This window comes from Salmo salar, chromosome 14, assembly GCF_965601325.2.
Source record: "Salmo salar chromosome 14, fSalSal1, whole genome shotgun sequence".
In the NCBI taxonomy this organism is placed as follows: Eukaryota; Metazoa; Chordata; class Actinopteri; order Salmoniformes; family Salmonidae; genus Salmo; species Salmo salar.
In genome coordinates this window covers 53,380,398-53,404,261 of record NC_138304.1, presented here as the reverse complement: position 1 = coordinate 53,404,261, position 23,864 = coordinate 53,380,398, and the positions used below count along the sequence as shown (strand labels likewise).

Here is a 23,864-nt window from a genome sequence, read left to right as displayed (position 1 = left end):
AGTCCATAACAATAGTCCTCCTCTCCTCTCCAGTGGTTCCCTCAGTCCATAACTATAGTCCTCCTCTCCTCTCCAGTGGTACCCTCAGTCCATAACTATAGTCCTCCTCTCCTCTCCTCTCCTCTCCAGTGGTTCCCTCAGTCCATAACTATAGTCCTCCTCTCCTCTCCAGTGGTTCCCTCAGTCCATAACTATAGTCCTCCTCTCCTCTCCTCTCCAGTGGTTCCCTCAGTCCATAACTATAGTCCTCCTCTCCTCTCCAGTGGTTCCCTCAGTCCATAACTATAGTCCTCCTCTCCTCTCCAGTGGTTCCCTCAGTCCATAACTATAGTCCTCCTCTCCTCTCCAGTGGTACCCTCAGTCCATAACTATAGTCCTCTCCTCTCCAGTGGTTCCCTCAGTCCATAACTATAGTCCTCCTCTCCTCTCCAGTGGTTCCCTCAGTCCATAACTATAGTCCTCTCCTCTCCAGTGGTTCCCTCAGTCCATAACTATAGTCCTCTCCTCTTCAGTGGTTCCCTCAGTCCATAACTATAGTCCTCCTCTCCTCTCCAGTGGTTCCCTCAGTCCATAACTATAGTCCTCCTCTCCTCTCCAGTGGTACCCTCAGTCCATAACTATAGTCCTCTCCTCTCCAGTGGTTCCCTCAGTCCATAACTATAGTCCTCCTCTCCTCTCCTCTCCTCTCCAGTGGTTCCCTCAGTCCATAACTATAGTCCTCTTCTCCTCTCCAGTGGTTCCCTCAGTCCATAACTATAGTCCTCCTCTCCTCTCCAGTGGTTCCCTCAGTCCATAACTATAGTCCTCCTCTCCTCTCCAGTGGTACCCTCAGTCCATAACTATAGTCCTCCTCTCCTCTCCAGTGGTTCCCTCAGTCCATAACTATAGTCCTCCTCTCCTCTCCAGTGGTACCCTCAGTCCATAATTATAGTCCTCCTCTCCTCTCCAGTGGTTCCCTCAATCCATAACTATAGTCCTCCTCTCCTCTCCAGTGGTTCCCTCAGTCCATAACTATAGTCCTCCTCTCCTCTCCTCTCCAGTGGTACCCTCAGTCCATAACTATAGTCCTCCTCTCCTCTCCTCTCCAGTGGTACCCTCAGTCCATAACTATAGTCCTCCTCTCCTCTCCTCTCCTCTCCTCTCCTCTCCTCTCCTCTCCTCTCCTCTCCTCTCCTCTCCAGTGGTTCCCTCAGTCCATAACTATAGTCCTCCTCTCCTCTCCAGTGGTTTCCTAAGTCCATAACTATAGTCCTCCTCTCCTCTCCAGTGGTACCCTCAGTCCATAACTATAGTCCTCCTCTCCTCTCCAGTGGTTCCCTCAGTCCATAACTATAGTCCTCCTCTCCTCTCCAGTGGTACCCTCAGTCCATAATTATAGTCCTCCTCTCCTCTCCAGTGGTTCCCTCAATCCATAACTATAGTCCTCCTCTCCTCTCCAGTGGTTCCCTCAGTCCATAACTATAGTCCTCCTCTCCTCTCCTCTCCAGTGGTACCCTCAGTCCATAACTATAGTCCTCCTCTCCTCTCCTCTCCAGTGGTACCCTCAGTCCATAACTATAGTCCTCCTCTCCTCTCCTCTGCTCTCCTCTCCTCTCCTCTCCTCTCCTCTCCTCTCCTCTCCTCTCCTCTCCTCTCCTCTCCTCTCCAGTGGTTCCCTCAGTCCATAACTATAGTCCTCCTCTCCTCTCCAGTGGTTTCCTAAGTCCATAACTATAGTCCTCCTCTCCTCTCCAGTGGTTCACTCAGTCCATAACTATAGTCCTCTCCTCTCCAGTGGTTCCCTCAGTCCATAACTATAGTCCTCCTCTCCTCTCCAGTGGTTCCCTCAGTCCATAACTATAGTCCTCCTCTCCTCTCCAGTGGTTCCCTCAGTCCATAACTATAGTCCTCCTCTCCTCTCCAGTGGTACCCTCAGTCCATAACTATAGTCCTCCTCTCCTCTCCAGTGGTTCCCTCAAGCCATAACTATAGTCCTCCTCTCCTCTCCAGTGGTACCCTCAGTCCATAACTATAGTCCTCCTCTCCCCCTCCCCTCCAGAGATACCCCCAGCCGCGGGGCCAAGCGAAGAAGCCGGTGGTGAAGTATGGGATGGGAGGGATGATCGTCATGCTTCTGATCTGTATCATCTGGTTCCCTCTACTCTTCATGTCTCTGGTCAAGTCTGTGGTGGGGGTGGTCAACAGACCACTGGACGTCTCTTTCTCCATCACCCTGGCCGGGTTCCAGGTACTGTAACAGAACTAAGGCTCTACTACTGATAGGTCCATCGGTTGATCGGGTTCGAGATTAATCCGTCTGTCCGTCTATCCATCAGTCAGACAGACAGTCCAGTCTATTAGGACATTAGTTGTGCATTATGGGTACATTGGAATTTACCCAACCTGTTTGGTGACCTGCTGTTCTGTAGATTACATCCTATATTGTGTTTTCCCAGCCCATAGAGATAGTTAGAGAATTCATCTTTGTAGCTGTGCCATTGTGGTGTTTGTGACAGCACCCACGATTAAATCTATCTCCATTGTGAATTAGTCAATTTACTTATTATTATTATTATAAGTGTAAAGCTAATATTGGTGATTTATAGCCACCTGTCCATGCTAAAACAGTTCAGAGATAAGTCCTCTAACTAAGTCCATCTTTTACAGCCCATCTTCACAATGAGTGCTCAGCAGAACCAGCTCAGAGAAGTCTCCAGCCATGAATTCCATGGCACCTTCATGAGGTCATACCTCAGCGACCCTGTAAGTGCACGGTTACAAGAATTTTATGCAACTACTTTGTGTTGTCTCACTGGGTTGGTGGGCCGAGCATAGGGTAAATCTCCATTGTTCTCGTCCCTCCTCTCCTCTGTACAGGTAGCGATGCAGTGGTTGGAATCCTACGTGCCAGAGGATCTGACCATAGCTGAGTTGGAGGGCAGCTCTAACAGTCTGTGGACCATCAGTCCTCCCAGTAGAACAAACATCATGAAGATGCTCAGCTCCAAAGAACAGTTCCCCATCACTTTAGCTTGGTCTATCCAGCGGTAAGAACAGTTCCCACATCACTGTAGCTTGGTCTATCCAGCGGTAACAGTCCCCCATCACTGTAGCTTGGTCTATCCAGCGGTAAGAACAGTTCCCCCATCACTGTAGCTTGGTCTATACAGCGGTAAGAACAGTTCCCCCATCACTGTAGCTTGGTCTATCCAACGGTAACAGTTCCCCATCACTGTAGCTTGGTCTATCCAGCGGTAAGAACAGTCCCCATCACTGTAGCTTGGTCTATCCAGCGGTAAGAACAGTTCCCCAACACTGTAGCTTGGTCTATACAGTGGTAAGAACAGTTCCCCATCACTGTAGTTTGGTCTATACAGCGGTAAGAACAGTTCCCCCATCACTGTAGCTTGGTCTATACAGTGGTAAGAACAGTTCCCCATCACTGTAGTTTGGTCTATACAGCGGTAAGAACAGTTCCCCCATCACTGTAGCTTGGTCTATCCAACGGTAACAGTTCCCCATCACTGTAGCTTGGTCTATACAGTGGTAAGAACAGTTCCCCCATCACTGTAGCTTGGTCTATCCAACGGTAACAGTTCCCCATCACTGTAGCTTGGTCTATCCAGTGGTTAGAACAGTCCCCATCACTGTAGCTTGGTCTATCCAGCGGTAAGAACAGTTCCCCATCACTGTAGCTTGGTCTATACAGCGGTAAGAACAGTTCCCCAACACTGTAGCTTGGTCTATCCAACGGTAACAGTCCCCCATCACTGTAGCTTGGTCTATCCAGCGGTAAGAACAGTTCCCCATCACTGTAGCTTGGTCTATCCAGCGGTAAGAACAGTCCGCCATCACTGTAGCTTGGTCTATCCAGCAGTAAGAACAGTTCCCCCATCACTGTAGCTCGGTCTATACAGCGTTAAGAACAGTCCCACATCACTGTAGCTTGGTCTGTCCAGCGGTAAGAACAGTCCCACATCACTGTAGCTTGGTCTATCCAGTGGTAAGAACAGTTCCCCATCACTGTAGCTTGGTCTATACAGCGGTAACAGTCCCCCATCACTGTAGCTTGGTCTATCCAACGGTAACAGTCCCCCATCACTGTAGCTTGGTCTATCCAGCGGTAAGAACAGTTCCCCATCACTGTAGCTTGATCTATACAGCGGTAAGAACAGTTCCCCCATCACTGTAGCTTGGTCTATCCAGCGGTAACAGTCCCCCATCACTGTAGCTTGGTCTATCCAGCGGTAAGAACAGTCCTCCATCACTGTAGCTTGGTCTATCCAGCGGTAAGAACAGTCCTCCATCACTGTAGCTTGGTCTATCCAGCGGTAACAGTTCCCCATCGCTGTAGCTTGGTCTATCTAACAGCAAGAACAGTCCCCCATCACTGTAGCTTGGTCTATCCAGCGGTAAGAACAGTTCCCCATCACTGTAGCTTGGTCTATCCAGCAGTAAGAACAGTCCTCCATCACTGTAGCTTGGTCTATCCAGCGGTAAGAACAGTTCCCCATCACTGTAGCTTGGTCTATCCAGTGGTAAGAACAGTCCCCCATCACTGGAGCTTGGTCTATCCAGCGGTAAGAACAGTTCTCCATCACTGTACCTTGGTCTATCCAGCAGTAAGAACAGTTCTCCATCACTGTAGCTTGGTCTATACAGCGGTAAGAACAGTTCCCCATCACTGTAGCTTGGTCTATCCAGCAGTAACAGTTCCCCATCACTTTAGCTTGGTCTATCCAGCAGTAAGAACAGTTCCCCCATCACTGTAGCTTTGTCTATCCAGCGGTAAGAACAGTGCCCCATCACTGTAGCTTGGTCTATCCAATGGTAAGAACAGTTCCCCATCACTGTAGCTTGGTCTATCCAGCGGTAAGAACAGTTCCCCATCACTGTAGCTTGGTCTATCCAATGGTAAGAACAGTTCCCCATCACTGTAGCTTGGTCTATCCAGCGGTAAGAACAGTTCCCCATTACTGTAAAGTAGTGTAAAGTAGTCTAGTGTAGAGTAGTGTAGAGTAAAGTAGTGTAGAGTAAAGTAGTGTAGAGTAGAGTAGTGTAGTGTAAAGTAGTGTAGTGTAGAGTAAAGTAGTGTAGAGTAGTGTAAAGTAGTGTAGAGTAGAGTAGAGTGAAGTAGAGTAGTGTAAAGTAGTGTTGTGTAGAGTAAAGTAGAGTAAAGTAGTGTAAATTAGTGTAGAGTAGAGTAAAGTTTTGTAAAGTTTTGTAAAGTAGAGTAGAGTAGAGTAGTAGAGTAGAGTAGTAGAGTAGAGTAGTGTAGTGTAAAGTAGTGTAGTGTAGTGTAAAGTAGTGTAAAGTAGTGTAAATTAGTGTAGAGTAGAGTAAAGTAGTGTAAAGTAGTATAGAGTAGAGTAAAGTAGTGTAAAGTAGTGTAGAGTAGTGTAAAGTAAAGTAGTGTAAAGTAGTGTAGAGTAGAGTAATTTAGTGTAAAGTAGTGTAAAGTAGTGTAAAGTAGTGTAGAGTAGAGTAAAGTAGTGTAAAGTAGTGTAAAGTAGTGTAGAGTAGAGTAATTTAGTGTAAAGTAGTGTAAAGTAGTGTAGTGTAGGTTAGAGTAAAGTAGAGTAGTGTAAAGTAGTGTAGTGTAGAGTAGTGTAAAGTAGGGTAGGTGGTGTAGAGTAGGGTAGTGTAAAGTAGTTTAAAGTAGTGTAAAGTAGTGTAAATTAGTGTAGTGTAGAGTAGAGTAAAGTAGTGTAAAGTAGAGTAGAGTAGTGTAAAGTAGTGTAGAGTAATTTAGTGTAAAGTAGTGTAAAGTAGTGTAAAGTAGTGTAGAGTAAAGTAGTGTAAAGTAGTGTAAAGTAGTGTAGTGTAGGTTAGAGTAAAGTAGAGTAGTGTAAAGTAGTGTAGTGTAGAGTAGTGTAAAGTAGGGTAAAGTGGTGTAGAGTAGGGTAGTGTAGAGTAGAGTAGTGTAAAGTAGTTTAAAGTAGTGTAGTGTAGAGTAGAGTAGAGTAAAGTAGTGTAGAGAAGCGTAAAGTAGAGTAGTGTAGAGTAGGTTAAAGTAGTGTAAAGTAGTGTAGTGTAGAGTAGAGTAAAGTAGAGATTAGAGGATATGTATTATCAATTATCTATAATCCATACAGATTATGTTAATCACATAAATGTGTCATATTCCATTTATTTTATAATCTGATAAACCTTTTTGATATTATCAGAGATTATCTGATCATTCTGATTAGGAACCTGACTCTGGGAGTGATGGCAGAGTTTGAGTTAAACCTAGATTATAGATGTCCTGTATTGTCTGAAACAGGAACCTGACTCTGGGAGTGAAACAGAGTTTGAGTTAATATGGGACAATAGCATCCCACCTGGCCAACATCCAGTGAAATTGCAGAGCGCGAAATTCAAGCTACAGTATTATAAATATTTAACTTTAATAAAATCACAAGTGTAATACATCAAAATAAAGCTTAACTTCTTGTTAATCCAGCCGCGGTGTCAGATTTCAAAAAGGCTTTACGGCGAAAGCAAACCATGAAATTATCTGAGGACACCGGCCCGAATACAAACACATGAAAAACATATTTCAACCAGGTAGGTGCGACACGAAAGTCAGAAATAGCGATTTAAAAAATGCCTTACCTTCAATGATCTTCTTCTGTTGGCACTCCAAAAGGTCCCAGTTACATCACAAATGGTCCTTTTGTTCGATAATGTCCTTCTTTATATCCATAAAAACTCAGTTTAGCTGGCGCGCTTCAGTCAACAATCCACCCAGTTTCCCTCCATCAAAATGCATACAAAATGAATCCCAAACGTTACTAATAAACTTTTCCAAACAAGTCAAACAACGTTTATAATCAAACCTTAGGTACCCTAATACGCAAATAAACAATAACATTTAAGACGGAGAATCATTGTCTTTACCGGAGAAAAATACCAAAGAACGCGCTCTCTTCCACGCGCTTGGAAACACTACAGCCAAAATGGGAGCCACCTAGAAAAACGACAATTTCTGGTTCATTTTTCCAAAACCAGCCTGAAACTCTTTCTAAAGACTGTTGACATCTAGTGGAAGCCGTAGGAACTGCAATCTGGGAGGACTTGGCCTTATAATTAAAGTGATAGCCATTGAAAATAGAGGTAGGCTGAAATCTTTTTTGGGGGGGATGGTTTGTCCTCGGGGTTTTGCCTGCCATATCAGTTCTGTTATACTCACAGACATAATTTAAACAGTTTTGGAAAGAGTGTTTTCTATCCAAATCTACCAATTATATGCATATCCTAGCTTCTGGGCCTGAGTAACAGGCAGTTTACTTTGGGAACGCTTTTCATCCGGATGTCAAAATACTGCCCCCTATCCAAGAGAGGTTAACCCTAGGTTATATCGTCTGAAACAGGAACCTGAATCTGGGAGTGAAGGCAGAGTTTTAGTTAAAGCTGGAATCATTAACCTCTATGGGCTAGGTGGGACGCTTGCGTCCCACCTACTCAACAGCCAGTTGAATCCTGTGGCGCGTTATTCAAATCCTTAGATATGCTATTACTTAAATTTTTCAAAAATATGACTATTTTACACCATTTTAAAGATAAGACTCTCGTTAATCTAACCACACTGTCCGATTTCAAAAAGGCTTTACAACGAAAGCAAAACATTAGATTATGTCAGCAGAGTACCCAGCCAGAAATAATCAGACACCCATTTTTCAAGCTAGCATATAATGTCACAAAAACCCAAACCACAGCTAAATGTAGCACTAACCTTTGATGATCTTCATCAGATGACAACCCTAGGACATTATGTTATACAATACATGCATGTTTTGTTCAATCAAGTTCATATTTATATCAAAAACCAGCTTTTTACATTAGCATGTGACTAGCATGTGACTAGCATTCCCACCGAACACTGCCGGTGAATTTACTAAATTACTCACGATAAACGTTCACAAAAAGCATAACAATTATTTTAAGAATTATAGATACAGAACTCCTCTATGCACTCGATATGTCCGATTTTAAAATAGCCTTTCGGTGAAAGCACATTTTGCAATATTCTCAGTAGATAGCCCGGCATCACAGGGCTAGCTATTTAGACACCCAGCAGGTTTAGCACTCATCAAAGTCAGATTTATTATAAGAAAAATGTTCTTACCTTTGTTGTCTTCGTCAGAATGCACTCCCAGGACTTCTACTTCAATAACAAATGTTGGTTTGGTCCAAAATAATCCATCGTTATATCCAAACAGCGGCGTTTTGTTCGTGCGTTCTAGACACTATCCTAAAGGCTAAATAAGGGTGACGAGCATGGCGCAATTCGTGACAAAAGAATTCTAAATATTCCATTACCGTACTTCGAAGCATGTCAACCGCTGTTTAAAATCAATTTTTATGCCATTTTTCTCATAAAAAAGCGATAATATTCCGACCGGGAATCTGCGTTTAGATAAACAGACAAAGGAAAAGAAACCATTCGGTCGAAGCGGGCACACGCCTAAACCCATAGTACTCTGAGTGGCCACTTGCCAAAAGCGATAAAGTGTTTCAGCCAGAGCCTGCCTCGATATCGTTCAACGTTTTCCCGGGCTCTGAGACCCTATGGAAGACGTAGGAAGTGTCACGTTATTGCACAGATCCTGAGTCTTCAATAAAAAGAGCCAAGATGAAACACTACTTCTCAGACAGGTCACTTCCTGCTTGAAATCTTCTCAGGTTTTGGCCTGCCATAGGAGTTCTGTTATACTCACAGACACCATTCAAACAGTTTTAGAAACTTTAGGGTGTTTTCTATCCAAAGCCAATAATTATATACATATTCTAGTTACTGGGCAGGAGTAGTAACCAGATTAAATCAGGTACATTTTTTATCCGACCGTGTCAATACTGCCCCCTAGCCCTAACAGGTTAATGGTGAAACTGCCACGTCCGTTTGTGATATTACAACGACAAAGAAATTCCTACAAACAACAAACAGTTTTATTTTCCCACGGGCATCATTGGACATCATTGGACAACTTTGGACAGCGTTGGACATCATTGCACAGCATTGCACAGTATTGCACAGCATTGGACAGCATTGCGCATTATTGGACAGCATTGGACAGCATTGCACAGCATTGGACAGCATTGCACATCATTGCACATCATTGCACATCATTGCACGCGCGATAGAACAGCAGAGTAGAATGCAAATACATTCGGACCTTCTGATTGGTCCCAGAAACCGATGGGTGATTGCCGGTCTCACGGTAATTGACAGTTAATTACATAAACACATTTAGCATCTCCTGGCTTCCACGCATAGCCTACAAGCCACTGATGAAGACCTTTGGAACATCTACATTTGAAAAAGTCTAATAAATCCATGTAATATAGCCTACACCTTCACAATAAATCCATTATTTATTTTGGACAAGTCAAAAGACTATAAAAATAAAGAGTCGCACACTCTATATATAAACTCCCGGTAATTTAATGTTGTAACGTGTATGCTGGGACTCGGGAAGCAAGTACAGGAAGTGAATAATTTTATAAATAAACTAGCATGGAACAAAACAAGAAACACAGGTAGCGTACAGAAATGAAACTGTCACGACTTCCGCCGAAGTCGGCTCCTCTCCTTGTTCGGGCGGCGTTCGGCGGTCGACGTCACCGGCTTTCTAGCCATCGCCGCTCCACCTTTTCATTGTTCCATTTGTTTTGTATTGTTCCCTGCACACCTGGTTTACATTCCCTAATCACACTGCATGTATTTATTCCTTTTTTCCGGGCCGAGGCGCGGGAGCCTGATAAGACAGGAAGTCTCTCCAGCGCCTCGACCAGCACAACCGGGGTTACCTCTACCCGTCCCTCCTGGATCCAGTCCCAGTGAGATGCGTCTCTCCCTTCCCAGGGAGTATGATGGGACGGCAGCACGGGTGCCAGGGGTTCCTATTACAGCTGGACCTATACCTGGCCACCGTTCACCCAGCTCCCTCAGGAAGGGAGAGGGTGTCCGCTCTCGTCTCATGCCTCTCGGGGAGAGCTCTGGAGTGGGCAAACACCGTGTGGGGAGAAGGAGACGCTGTGTTGGACCACTTCGAGGAACGGCTCTTCCACTTCAGGCAGGGGACAAGGAGCGCCCAGGAGTTTTCCCTGGAATTCCGATCCTTGGCCGCCGTAGCAGGATGGAACGACAGGGCCCTTATCGACCACTACCGATGCAGCCTGCGCAAGGACGTCCAACGAGAGTTGGCCTGCAGGGATGCCACGATCACTTTTGACCAACTTGTGGATATTTCCATCCAGTTGGATAACCTGCTGGTCACCCGCGGACGTCCAGAGAGGGCTCTGTTGGTTCCATCTTCCAGCAACCCCACTCCGGTGCCCATGGAGCTGGGAGGGGCTGCGCTTAGGAAGGCTGGAGGAGGGGCCGTCACGTGCACCATCTGTGGCCGCAGAGGGCACACTGCCGGTCGGTGCCAGGTTGGTCCCTCTGGGAGTTGAGGCAGCAGGCAGGGCACTCTGGTGTCACCCCAGGTGAGTCTGCACCACTCTCATCCAGAGTCCTCTGTTGTCCACCTGTTTGTACCTGTTTGTTTTCCTGAGTTTTCCCTGCATTCCCAGCATAAGGCGCTCGTCGATTCAGGCGCAGCTGGGAATTTTATCGACAGAGCATTCACCCTTAGTTTAGGGACCCCCATTATTCCTGTGGTTAGACCTTTCCCGGTACACGCTCTGGATAGTCGACCATTAGGGTCCGGGCTAATCAGGGAAGCCACCATCTCCCTGGCCATGGTGACGCGGGGAGGTCACAAGGAGAGAATCAGTCTCTTCCTCATTGACTCTCCTGCGTTTCCCGGGGTACTTGGACTTCCCTGGTTAGCTCATCATGACCCCACCATTTCATGGCAACAAAGGGCTCTCATGGGGTGGTCGCGAGAGTGCTCGGGGAGGTGTGTAGGGGTTTCCGTTGGTGCTACCATGGTGGAAAGTCAAGACCAGGTCTCCACCGTGCGTGTCCCCCCAGAATATGCTGATTTGGCTCTTGCCTTCTGTAAAAAGAAGGTGACTCAATTACCACCCCATCAACGGGGGAGATTGTGCGATAAATCTCCTGGCAGACGCTGCGCTTCCCAGGAGTCATGTGTATCCCCTGTCGCAAGCGGAGACGGCGGCTATGGAGACATATGTCTCTGAATCCCTGCATCAGGGGTACATTTGGTCCTCCACTTCACCCGCCTCCTCAAGTTTCTTTTTTGTGAAGAAGGATGGAGGTCTGCGCCCGTGCATTGACTATCGAGGTCTCAATCAAATCACGGTGAGGTACAATTACCCGCTACCTCTCATTGCCATGGTGATTGAGTCAATGCACGGGGCGCGCTCCTTCACTAAACTGGATCTCAGGAGCGCATACAACCTGGTGCGTACCCGGGAGGGAGACGAATGGAAGACGGCGTTTTGTACCACCTCAGGGCATTATGAGTACCTCGTCATGCCGTACGGGTTGATGAATGCTCCATCAGTCTTCCAATCCTTTGTAGACAACATTTTCAGGGACCTGCACAGGCAGGGTGTAGTGGTGTATATCGATGACATTCTGATATACTCCGCTATACACTCCGAGCATGTGTCCTTGGTGCGCAGGGTACTTGGAAGACTGTTGGAGCATGACCTGTACGTCAAGGCTGAGAAATGCCTGTTCTTTCAGCAGGCCGTCTCCTTCCTAGGGTGTCGCATTTCCACATCAGGGGTGGAGATGGAGAGTGACCGCATTTCAGCCGTGCGTAATTGGCCGACTCCCACCACGGTAAAGGAGGTGCAGCGTTTTTTTTAGGGTTTGCCAATTACTACCGGAGATTTATCCGGGGTTTTGGCCAGGTGGCTGCTCCCATTACCTCACTGCTGAAGGGAGGTCCTGTACGTCTGCAGTGGTCGGTTGAGGCGGACAGGGCTTTTAGGCACCTAAGAGCTCTGTTTACCTCAGCTCCCGTGCTGGCCCATCCGGATCCCTCTTTGGCGTTCATAGTGGAGGTGGACGCGTCCGAGCCTGGGATAGGAGCCGTGCTGTCTCAGCACTCGGGCACGCCACCAAAGCTCCGCCCCTGTGCTTTCTTCTCGAAGAAGCTCAGCCCGGCGGAGCGGAACTATGATGTGGGGGACCGGGAGTTGTTGGCTGTGGTGAAAGCTTTGAAGGCATGGAGACATTAGCTTGAGGGGGCTAAACACCCTTTCCTCATCTGGACTGACCACCGCAACCTGGAGTACATCCGGGCAGCTAGGAGACTGAATCCTTGTCAGGCAAGGTGGGCCATATTCTTTACCCGTTTTGTGTTTACCCTGTCCTACAGACCAGGTTCCCAGAATATGAAGGCAGACGCACTGTCCCGGCTGTATGACACAGAGGAGCGGCCCATGGATCAGACTCCCATACTCCCGGCCTCCTGCCTGGTACCGCCGATCGTGTGGGAGCTGGACGCGGACATTGAGCAGGCGTTGTGTACAGAGCCCGCTCCCCTCCAGTGTCCCGTCGGGCATCTGTACTTTCCGTCTGCTGTCCGTGACCAGTTGATCTATTGGGCCCACACGTCACCCTCCTCTGGTCATCCGGGGATCGGTCGGATGACCCTAATCTCACTGCATGTATTTATTCCTCTGTTCCCCCCCATGTCTTTGTGTGGAATTGTTGTGTTACGTGTTTAGTGTGATGCACTAGACTGGTTTTCCCCCGGGTATCGTTGTATATATTTGTCATACATTTGTATATTTGTAAGTGTTTTCGCACTTGTTTACTTTTACCTGTGGCTGGAGGTTTTTGGACGCAGTTGCGTCTGTCTTTTATGCCTCTGCCAAATAAAGTGTGCCTGATCACAACTCACTGCTTTCCTGCACCTGACTTCGTACCAGTAGCGCACAACCTTGACAGAAACACAGGTACAGAAACAATAACACCTAGGGAAAGAACCAAAGGGAGTGCCATATATATAGGGACGGTAATCATGCAGAAAGCACCAATGGGAGTGACATATATAGGGAAGGTAATCAGACAGGTGATTGAGTCCAGGTGAGTGTGATGAGGAGCTGATGCGTGTAATGATGGTGACAGGTGTGCGTAGTAATGAGCAGCCTGACGACCTTGAGCACTGGAGAGGGAGTATACGCGACAGTACCCCCTCCCTGACGTGCGGCTCCAACCGCAGGACGCCGACCAGAGGAATGATCCCGAGGACCAGGAACGGGCTGGTCGCTTCAGCTGAGGTGCGGGAACCTGTCGAGCCGGCCGATGCTGCGGGAGCCTGACGAACCGGCCGAGACGAGGGAGCCTGACGAGACGAGGGAGCCTGACGAGACGGCCCGAGGAGCGGGAGCCTGACGAACCGGGCCGAGGAGCGGGAGCCTGACGAACCGGGCCGAGGAGCGGGAGCCTGACTAACCGGGCCGAGGAGCGGGAGCCTGACGAACCGGCCGAGGCGCGGGAGCCTGACGAACCCGGCCGAGACGCGGGAGCCTGACGAACCGGCCGGGTCTGCGGGAGCCTGACAAACAGGCCGAGGCTGCGGGAGCCTGACGAACAGGCCGAGGCTGCGGGAGCCTGACGAACAGGCCGAGACTGCGGGAGCCTGACGAACAGGCCGAGGCTGCTGGAGCCTGACGAACCGGCCAAGGCGTGGGAGCCTGACGAGTAGTCGAGTTCAGAAGAACAGATGCTCTGAGTTGTCCTTATTTTTAGCCCTGATCTGGCTATGCCATATGGCTGTGAGCAACACATTCATTTAGCAGACAAGATTTGCTTAGAATTCTGTGGCATTATTTTATAGTATGAAGAATACAATTGAACATAGCTGAAGAAAATCTAAAACGATTTGAAGGAGTGCGCACATGTGGCTATTCTGTGTTGAGCGGTTAACAAAGAAACAGCTACTCCTATGTGCTTAATTTAGAGTTATTTATGTAACTTTAGTTGTGATACAAATGTTGGGCTATATGTTTAGATGTTTTATACATTCTAAGGCTGCATGATGCGACTCTAATGATGATTTGAAAAAAGCCGCTCTGTTTTGTTTTTTTGCGCTGGCTGTACACACTTCATCAGTCTCTCATACACAATTTGACAAGCACTTGATAATGCCTCGAATTTCCCAGCGGCATCCCCTTTGTGTGGCCGTAATGCCCCCTAAAACAATTAATGTCTTATGCGGACAGTGGCCGTTGTGCCCTTGGGCTGAAAATAATAATTATAATTCCCTTCTCCCAGCTGAGTGCTCCGAAGCACCTCTTATTCACATGGCTCTCTGTCACGTGATCGGGTCTTTCTCACAGGCTACAAGTGAAGACAGACACATCGGAGACTCAACTGTGCGCGTCCTTATCCAATTCTGAGGCGCATAGTGAAGATATTAGAAGAACTGGTCCACAAGATGAGTAGGCCTACTGAACAGCAAAAGCACTAGTCTATGGCAATCTACTATCCCCCATAGTACAAAAGTTGACCTATTCTGTGCGAGAAATAAATATTCCAAACATAGTTACGGACATTTGTGGGATGCGATAGATCCCAAATGAATACAACCACTAGTATCAAAAACCTTTTTTAAATAATGAGGCTGATGCAACAGATCAGAACGTCTGGGGTTAAAGTGTTGATAAACTATTAGGCTATTTCTTCACATTATAAACGCAGCAATGCACAAATGCCAGTTGGCTATAAGCGCGAATGTTCCATTAGCGGGAAAACACCATTATCAAAAGTGACGGGCAAATAGTGATTATGCATGTAATGCTTTTACTATAAAGGTGCATTTTAATGGTGAAAATTATTTCCTCCAAACTTGAAACTCAAGCGCTTCGTATGTCTGCCAGTTATGCTCTACACCCGTTGTAAAGCGGATTAATGTGCTTCATTTTAAGAAGTTATTTGGGCACTTTAGTTGCGATACAAACCTTATCAAAACATATATGGGCTAGGCTACATGAGGTGTGATACAAACCTTATTAAAACATATAGGCCTATGGGCTAGGCTACATGAGGTGTGTGACTATGATTTGAAAAAGTAAAAAAAAAAGGCATTGTTTCTTTCCTTAGGTTGGGCATCATTCACAAGTGATAATATAAAATTCACAAGTGATAAGCACTTGTCACCCATCAAACTATTCTTGAATTAATCTTGTCTTTACATATACTATATAATATATGTGTGAAATTTGTTTTGATTTCGAATGGACCATTATCATGCACCTGTCTCAAAACAGGGGCAGGGGAATAAATACATGTCATCTATTAATTAGCAAATGGAGGATGCTTTTCCCGTGGTTCATGTTCACGTACCTGATGTGCGTGTGTTCTTCAGCTTTTGTCATTTTCATGCCAGCCAGGTAGGCTATACTCCTATTGTAAAGAGAAGCAATGTGCTTAATATTAGGAAAGTTGAGAAATATAAATAAATATAGTAGACCTAGCCTTTAGAAAGCTGATGGGATCCTCCTCTTTTTAATAGAGGCCATCACTCTGTTTTCTTATGCAATTGCATAGCCTATAGAAATGTTGCGCAACATGAGCTCATGGACACTCATGAAGTGTTTGATTAGATTTTTGATGACATTTGCATTGATGCCAGAGTGATTAGAGGGACAATAGAGTGCTGAGTACCAGGCAGTTAGCAAGTTTGGTAGGCTACTAATGACCGGCAGCAGCATCAGAGCTTGGAGGCTGTCATGACTTGTGACTGCTGGTGCGTCAGTAATATGGTCACTTGGAGAAACCTAATTACCGTGACTAAACAGTCAAGTGGAATTTGATTGGTCACCGCCCTAGTTGGGCCATAGCCAGGATACACGTGGGTGATGCAGCGCTTTTGAAGTACGTAATTGGCTTTGATACTCTGATTGGTTAGAGACAATCCAATCACTGATGACTTTGTTTTCACCACAAACGACGTCGCCACAAACGACTTTCCTCATATTTTATTTATATTTTATTTTATGACTTATCAGTGACAAGCCCTGCTCAGATAATCCCTACCATTGTGTCGCTGAGCTGTCATAGTGCTGCTGCAAATGTACGGGGTATTGTCAGTCATAATGTAAGTAACATAAGTAACCTAATTTATGTTTCTATGAATGCCTCTATCAATCAGACAGCAGTAATCATGTGACTATGAACCTAGTAGGAAGTCCGCTGTGGGCAGTTCACCTGACCCTATCAGCTCAAATATAAATATCACTGTCATGTCTACCTCTGATAAGCCTCCCAGTAAACCAATAAAAACAATCATGCAGCCCAGAAAGGGTGCTAAAAAATAGCCCACATTAACATATGTACCCTAAGAAACAAGGTCCAAGAAATCGCTAACTTGCTAGAAACAGAAAGCATTCATATACTAGCAATCTCTGAGACTCACTTAGATGATTCCTTTGATGATACAGGGATAGCAATATATGGTTATAACATCTACAGAAGAAACAGGAATGCCAATGGGGGAGGTGTTGCTGTTTATATTCAGAGTCATATTCCTTTAAAGCTTAGAGAGGATCTCATGTCAAATACTGTTGAAGCAATATGGCTACAGTTCACCTGCCTCACCTAAAGCCCATTCTGGTGGGAAGCTGCTATAGACCACCAAGTGCTAACAGTCAGTATCTGGATAATATGTGTGAAATCCTTGATAATGTCTGTGATGTCAACAGAGGTATATTTTCTGGGTGACCTAAATATTGACTGGCTTTCATCATCCACTCAAGAAAAAGCTTAAAAACTGTAACTAGTGCCTGAAACCTGGTTCGGGTTATCAGTCAACCAACCAGGGTATTTACAAACAGCACAATAATTAAATCATCCATATGTATTGATCACATCTTTACTAATGCTGCAGAAATCTGCTCTAAAGCTGCATCCACATCCATCGAATGTAGTGATCACAATATAGTAGCCATATCCAGGAAAACCAAAGTTCTGGCTGAGCCTAATATAATGTATAAGAGGTTTTGTAGTGTTTCCTATGTTTGGGATGTAAAGAATATTTGCTGATCTAGTCCAACAGGCCCTAGTTTTGTCAGACCTAGACTACTGCCCAATCATATGGGGCGGCAGCGTAGAGCGTTGGACTAGTAACCCAAAGGTTGCAAGATCGAATCCCTGAGCTGACAAGGTACAAAATCTGTCGTTCTGCCCCTGAACAAGGCAGTTAACACACTGTTCCAAGGCCATCATTGAAAATAAGAATTTGTTCTTTACTGACTTGCCTAGTTAAATAAAGGTAAAATAAATATGGTCAAGTGCCACAAAGAGGGACATAGGTCAATTTCAGATGGCCCAGAGCAGCAAGGCTGGTCCCTAAATGTATATGGAGAACTAACATCAATAACATACATGTCAATCTCTTCTGGCTCAAAATAGAGGTATTGACACGTTGAAAGCACCGAGCTGTCTGTTTAAATGACTAGCACACAGCTCAGATACCCATGCATATGCCACAAGGGGTCTATTTATAACGCACAGTACTTCACGGAGCCATGACTACATGGATCTCGATTTCACATCAAGTAACTCCTGCAAGCAAGTGAAATCAGATTTTTTTTAAAACAGATAAAACTACACCTTATGGAACAACGCAGACTGTGGCGAGACAGGCACACACACACACGCTAGCATACGTATTCTACAGACACGTACATTGTATTGTTGTATGGTGGTATTGTACATATTGTATTGTAGATATGTTATTTAATATTCTGTTTGATTTTCTGTGATGTAAATACCTTAATGTGTTTTTTTTGCTGGACCCCAGGAAGAGTAGCCGCTGCCTTGGCAGGAACTAATGGGGATCCATAATAAACCCCAGGAAGAGTAGCCATTGCCTTGGCAGGAACTAATGGGGATCCATAATAAACCCCAGGAAGAGTAGCTGCTGCCTTGGCAGGAACTAATGGGGATCCATAATAAACCCCAGGAAGGGTAGCCGCTGCCTCGGCAGGAACTAATGGGGATCCATAATAAACCCCAGGAAGAGTAGCTACTGCCTCGGCAGGAACTAATGGGGATCCATAATAAACCCCAGGAAGAGTAGCCGCTGCCTCGGCAGGAACTAATGGGGATCCATAATAAACCACAGGAAGAGTAGCCGCTGCCTTGTCAGGAACTAATGGGGATCCATAATAAATACAAATGCAAATTATGGCCAAGTCAGACTATGTATGCAGCGAATGATCAGGCAAAGGTTATAGATGTTCTGTATTGTCTGAAACAGGAACCAGACTCTGGGAGCGAAGGCTGAGTTTGCTACGGGGAAGAAGGTCATGTTTCTGGATGATAACACCAAGCTGGAGCTATTCCTACTGCTCAATGGGACCAGAAAAGACGGCGTGTGAGTGTACTTTTTAATTCATGTATTTGTCAACTAACTATTTTTTTACATTTTTTTAATCAAACTACTTTTATTTTAAAAACTAATCTGAAATATTAGTGACTGTATTCTCTTCCCAGATGTTAGTAACAACCTATTCCTCTGTTGCCAGGGTGATAAAACATGGCTTCCCTCGGTATCTCCGAGCCCCTACTGACTCTGAGGCCAAACCCATAGAACAGCTGAGTGGAGGTAAAGCAGCATTTAAACATCTCAATACACTTTACACTAGGCAAATATACAATAAAATACATTAAAAAAATAAGACATTAGTCTATCTTTATATCTGACTTTCATGATGGTGATGTTATGTTGTTAGTTGTCAATCATCTTGTCTTATCGTGTTAATTGCTTGTTGTCAATAGTGTTATTGTGTAGGGCTTGAATCAATCCGTATCGTGGAAGTTCTGCGCTATAGTGCAATTGAAATTTAAAGGCAATGTTCCCGTGTTTGTGGAGACTGCATTCACAGCAAACGCTCGATCGGAAATTACCTTTAAATTTAAATTTGCGCTATAGAATTGAGCTGTGTTTGTTGTCAACCATGTTATTTTGAAGCCAAAAGGCACCTTTCCACATTGTGTGGACTAAAGTTATGTCTTGTAGAGGTGTTTATGAACATTAAACACACAATGGTATTATATTCCTTTCTATTCGTTTCCATTCTATTCTATTCTATTCCTCCAGAGGAACTATTCATCACTTTGGCTTTGGAGCGTTTCCATAACGACTCAGCAGAGGTCCAGGAGTGGTGGATCGTGAACCAGACTAGTCCGGGAAAGATCAAAGTTCGTAGCCCCAAGAATCTGTACAACGCTGGACTGGAGCTCTATGTCTTCAGCGACCAGGTCAGCCCTCCTAGTCTGGGCTTCCTGGCTGGATACGGGTGAGTAGACCAAACATAGCATAGCATCACATGAAATCACACCCAACACACATGTGAAATCTCTACCCTGGCAGTGTTTGCTAGCTAGCCCATCATTTTCTCATCAGCCCAACATTTTTGTTTTAACACTTTTGGTAAAGAAAGTGTCATAATAGCAGATATGGTCAGAGTACCATAGAATAATAAAACCAATAGCCCGTGGTATGAGACAAGGGTGCCCCCTATCTCCACTTCTTTTCACACTTAGTAATTATTTAGCTTTAAAGAGCGACTGAATGCACCGATTCTGGTAACCTGATAGCACATTCCTGTCTGGTAACCTGATAGCACATATCGGTCTGGTAACCTGAATTGACATAATAAACTACCAGGTCACTGTCTGGCAGCACTTGAACTAGGATGTGGCCTGTGCTGTGACCTAACTTCCTTATGAATGACACCAGTGGTAGTCCACTATTTTGAGCTGAAAGTCATCGTTGTAGTCAAAGTATGATATATTTGGGCTTGAAGTAACAAATCCGAACTGCCCACAAATCAGTGTCAATGTCGTGTCTTTTCCTATGAGATGATACAATTATTTTTATCCCACGTTTCGTATTTGAATGTTAGCCTGATTGTTTTCTATTAATTAACCTGCAAAGTTAAAACACTTAGCGACTGAGCCAAACAGCCTTTCAACATCCACTTAATCCTGCTTTATACAGCTATTCACTCCATGTCATATATCTATCTAACTATCTATCTATCTATAGATCTGTATATCTATATCTCTATCTATAGATCAAAAAATCTATCTATCTATATCTATCTATCTATCTATCTATCTATCTATCTATCTATCTATCTATCTATCTATCTATCTATCTATCTATCTATCTATCTATCTATCTATCTATCTATCTATCTATCTATCTATCTATCTATCTATCTATCTATCTATCTATCTATCTATCTATCTATCTATCTATCTGTATATCTATATCTCTATCTATAGATAAAAAAATCTATCTATCTATCTATCTATCTGATCTATCTATCTATCTATCTATCTATCTATCTATCTATCTATCTATCTATCTATCTATCTATCTATCTATCTATCTATCTATCTATCTATCTATCTATCTATCTATCTATCTATCTATCTATCTATCTATCTATCTATCTATCTATCTATCTATCTATCTATTTTTTTCTGATTGTAGCTTATCCGTCTATCCATTTGTGCAATGCCCCATGGCTATGGTGAGTGTAGGGTAGCCAGTTACAACATCAAAGACCGGGGTTTGCATGAGTTGCCTTCCCGACATCTCCCTCCTCATGTTTACCATCAGTGGACGATTTTCCTCAGCTCTCAGCTTGGAAGAGTCGGAAGAAACTGTACACGCGTCAGTCTGCAATGAACATTTCAACCAAGAGTCCTTTTTTTCAAATTACTTGCCAGTGGCGATGGGCTTTCAAATGAGGCTTTGACTCAATGAAGACGCGTTCCAACCATCTACCCGGATGGCGTCCGTAAGTAAAGAGAACTTCTAAGCTAGCTAGTTAGCTGATCAAATGTCAATATAAATATATAATAAACTTGCTTCTTGTAGCTAGCCAGGTAGAGACGCCAAGTGTTCAGCCTGCTGCACAGACACTTTAGTCTAGAGGGCCAGGTTAAATTGTGCTTAGGAGCATTTTTTTTACTCTCTCAATGGTTAAAGTAGGAATAAATATATGTCATTGTTGTCAAAATGTGTTAGTGTGCTACATTTACTATCATCATATGTTAAAATATTGAATTACTTTGACATACTGTATTTAATTATGTTATAGCTATTATGCGAATTTCCCTGGTGGACAGAATGTGTTACCACATTACAAATACTAACGTTTTCATCACCTCAGATCGGTGATGTTAGTATTAAAGTTTAAAGTCATCATGATCTCAAAAAATCAATTGCTTAAAATAGATCAATATCTTTGGTTTAGTACCAGTGTTTTTGTCTACTACGCACCTGTCCGTAGTGGGACTTATAAAGCAGCTGTTATTTTCAGACCACGGTGACTAGTAAAAATGGCACCGGAGCAGAAGACGGATGGTTTTTATGTGCCCCCAACCGATTGTGTTTTTTTGTTTGTTTATCTGCGTTGTTTGTAACTTATTTTTTACATTATTTTTGTACATAATGTTGCTGCTACCGTCTCTTATGACTGAAAATAACTTCTCGACATCAGGACTGCGATTACTCACCACGGACTAGCAGAATCCTTTTTCTTCTTTCACGACTCTGACGAGCCCGAGGCGGAGGATATACGGCTCCCTCTGGAACAGGCCCCGACCCCAGTGATCTGCGTGAAGAGGAGGTGGAGAAAGAGAGGCCGGAGAGCGGGCTGCCTTCTGAGGAGTCAGAGGCGATCGAATAAAAACCCCACTCCCCTCAATTCTGCTCGCAAACATGCAATCTTTGGACAATAAAATGGACGAGTTATTGTGAAGATTAAACTACCAACGGGACATTAAAAACTGTAACGTCTTATGCTTCAAGGAGTCCTGGCTGAACATCGATAATATCAACATACAGCTGGCTGGTTATACGATGTACCGGCAGGATAGAACACCGGCATCTTGTAAGACAAGGGGTGGCGGTCTATGTATTTTTGTAAACAGCAGACTTCTAAGGAAGTCTCGAGCTATTGCTCGCCTGAGGTAGAGTTTCTCATGATAAGCTGCAGACCACATTACCTACCGAGAGCGTTTTCATCTATATTCATTGTGGCTGTTTAATACCAGCACAGTCAGAGGCTGGCACTAAGACATCATTGAATGAGCTGTATTCCGCCATAAGCAAACAAGAAAACGTTCACCCAGATGCGGCGCTCCTAGTATACGGGGACTTTAATGCAGGGAAACTTAAATCAGTTTTACCAAATTTATATCTGTATATTAACTGTGCAACCAGAGGGGAAAGAACTCTGGACCACCTATGCTCCACACACAGAGATGCATACAAAGCTCTCCCTCGCCCTCCATTTGGCAAATCTGACCATAATTCCATCCTCCTGATTCCTGCGTACAAGAAAAAATGAAAGCAGGAAGCACCAGTGACTAGATCAATAAAAAAGTGGTCAGATGAAGCAGATGCTAAGCTACAGGACTGTTTTGCTAGCACAGACTAGAATATGTTCCAGGATTCCTCCAATGGCATTGAGGAGTACACCACATCTGTCATTGGCTTCATCATATTAACTTCCGGCGCCGACAGAGATGGCCGCCTCGCTTCGCGTTCTCAGGAAACTATGCAGTATTTTGTTTTTTTATGTATTGTTTCTTACATTGTTACCCCAGGAAATCTTAAGTTTTATTACATACAGCCGGGAGGAACTATTGGATATAAGAGCAACGTCAACTTACCAACATTACGACCAGGAATACGACTTTCTCAAAGCAGATCCTTTGTTTGGTCTACCACCCAGGACAATGGATTGGATACCAGCCGGCAACCCAAAACAACGACGCCGCAGAAGGGGCAGAAGAAGCGGTCTTCTGGTCAAGCTCCGTAGACGGGTACATCGCGCACCGCTCCCAAGTTTACTACTCACCAACGTCCAGTCTCTTGACAACAAGGTAAACGAAATCCGAGCAAGGGTTGCCTTCCAGAGAGACATCAGAGAATGTAACGTTCTTTGTTTCACAGAAACGTGGCTCACTCAAGACATGCTATCGGAGTCGGTACAGCCACCTGGTTTCTTCACGCATCGCGCCGACAAAAACAAACATCTCTCTGGTAAGAAGAAGGGCGGGGGGGTATGCCTTATGATTAACAAGATGTGGTGTGATCATAACAACATACAGGAACTCAAGTCCTTTTGCTCACCTGACCTAGAATGCCTTACAATCAAATGTCGACGGCGTTATCTACCAAGAGAATTCTCTTAGATTATAATCACAGCCATAGCAGACACATCGATGGCCCTGAATGAACTTCATTTGAAACCACATATCCTGAGGCTGCATTCATTGTAGCTGGGGATTTTAACAAGGCTAATCTGAAAACAAGACTCCCTAAACTTTATCAGCATATCGAATGCGCAACCCGGGTGGAAAAAATCCTGGACCATTGTAACTCTAACTCCCGCCCTCCTTTTGGAAAATCTGACCACGACTCCATTTTGTTGCTCCTAGCCTATAGACAGAAACTAAAACAGGAAATGCCCTTGCTCAGGTCTGTTCAACGCTGGTCCGACCAATCTGATTCCACGCTTCAAGATTGCTTCGATCACGTGGACTGGGATATGTTCCGCATAGTGTCGGATAATAACATTGATGAATACGCTGATTCGGTGAGCGAGTTTATTAGCAAGTGCATCGGTGATGTTGTACCCACAGCAACTATTAAAACCTTCCCCAATAAGAAACCGTGGATTGATGGCAGCATTCGTGCAAAACTGAAAGCGCAAACCACTGCTTTTAATCAGGGTAAGGCGACCGGAAACATGACCGAATACAAACAGTGTAGCTATTCCCTCCGCAAGGCAATCAAACAAGCTAAGCGTCAGTATAGAGACAAAGTAGAGTCGCAATTCAACGTCTCAGACACGACAGGTATGTGGCAGGGTCTACAGTCAATCACAGACTACAAAAAGAAATCCAGCCCCGTCACGGACCACGATGTCCTGCTCCC

At 44.8% G+C, this 23,864-nt stretch overlaps 1 protein-coding gene across 1 annotated transcript in view; it reads left to right on the top strand.

Annotated features, from left to right (window-relative positions):
• piezo2b (piezo-type mechanosensitive ion channel component 2b) overlaps positions 1 to 23,864 on the top strand; it is a 285,749-nt gene that overhangs the window by 245,892 nt on the left and 15,993 nt on the right. The window contains exons 49-54 of the mRNA XM_082961036.1: positions 2,039 to 2,227; positions 2,647 to 2,742; positions 2,857 to 3,026; positions 18,156 to 18,272; positions 18,424 to 18,503; positions 18,999 to 19,197. Coding sequence (XP_082817162.1) covers positions 2,039 to 2,227; positions 2,647 to 2,742; positions 2,857 to 3,026; positions 18,156 to 18,272; positions 18,424 to 18,503; positions 18,999 to 19,197 — 851 coding nt within the window. The remainder of the gene's footprint in view (positions 1 to 2,038; positions 2,228 to 2,646; positions 2,743 to 2,856; positions 3,027 to 18,155; positions 18,273 to 18,423; positions 18,504 to 18,998; positions 19,198 to 23,864) is intronic.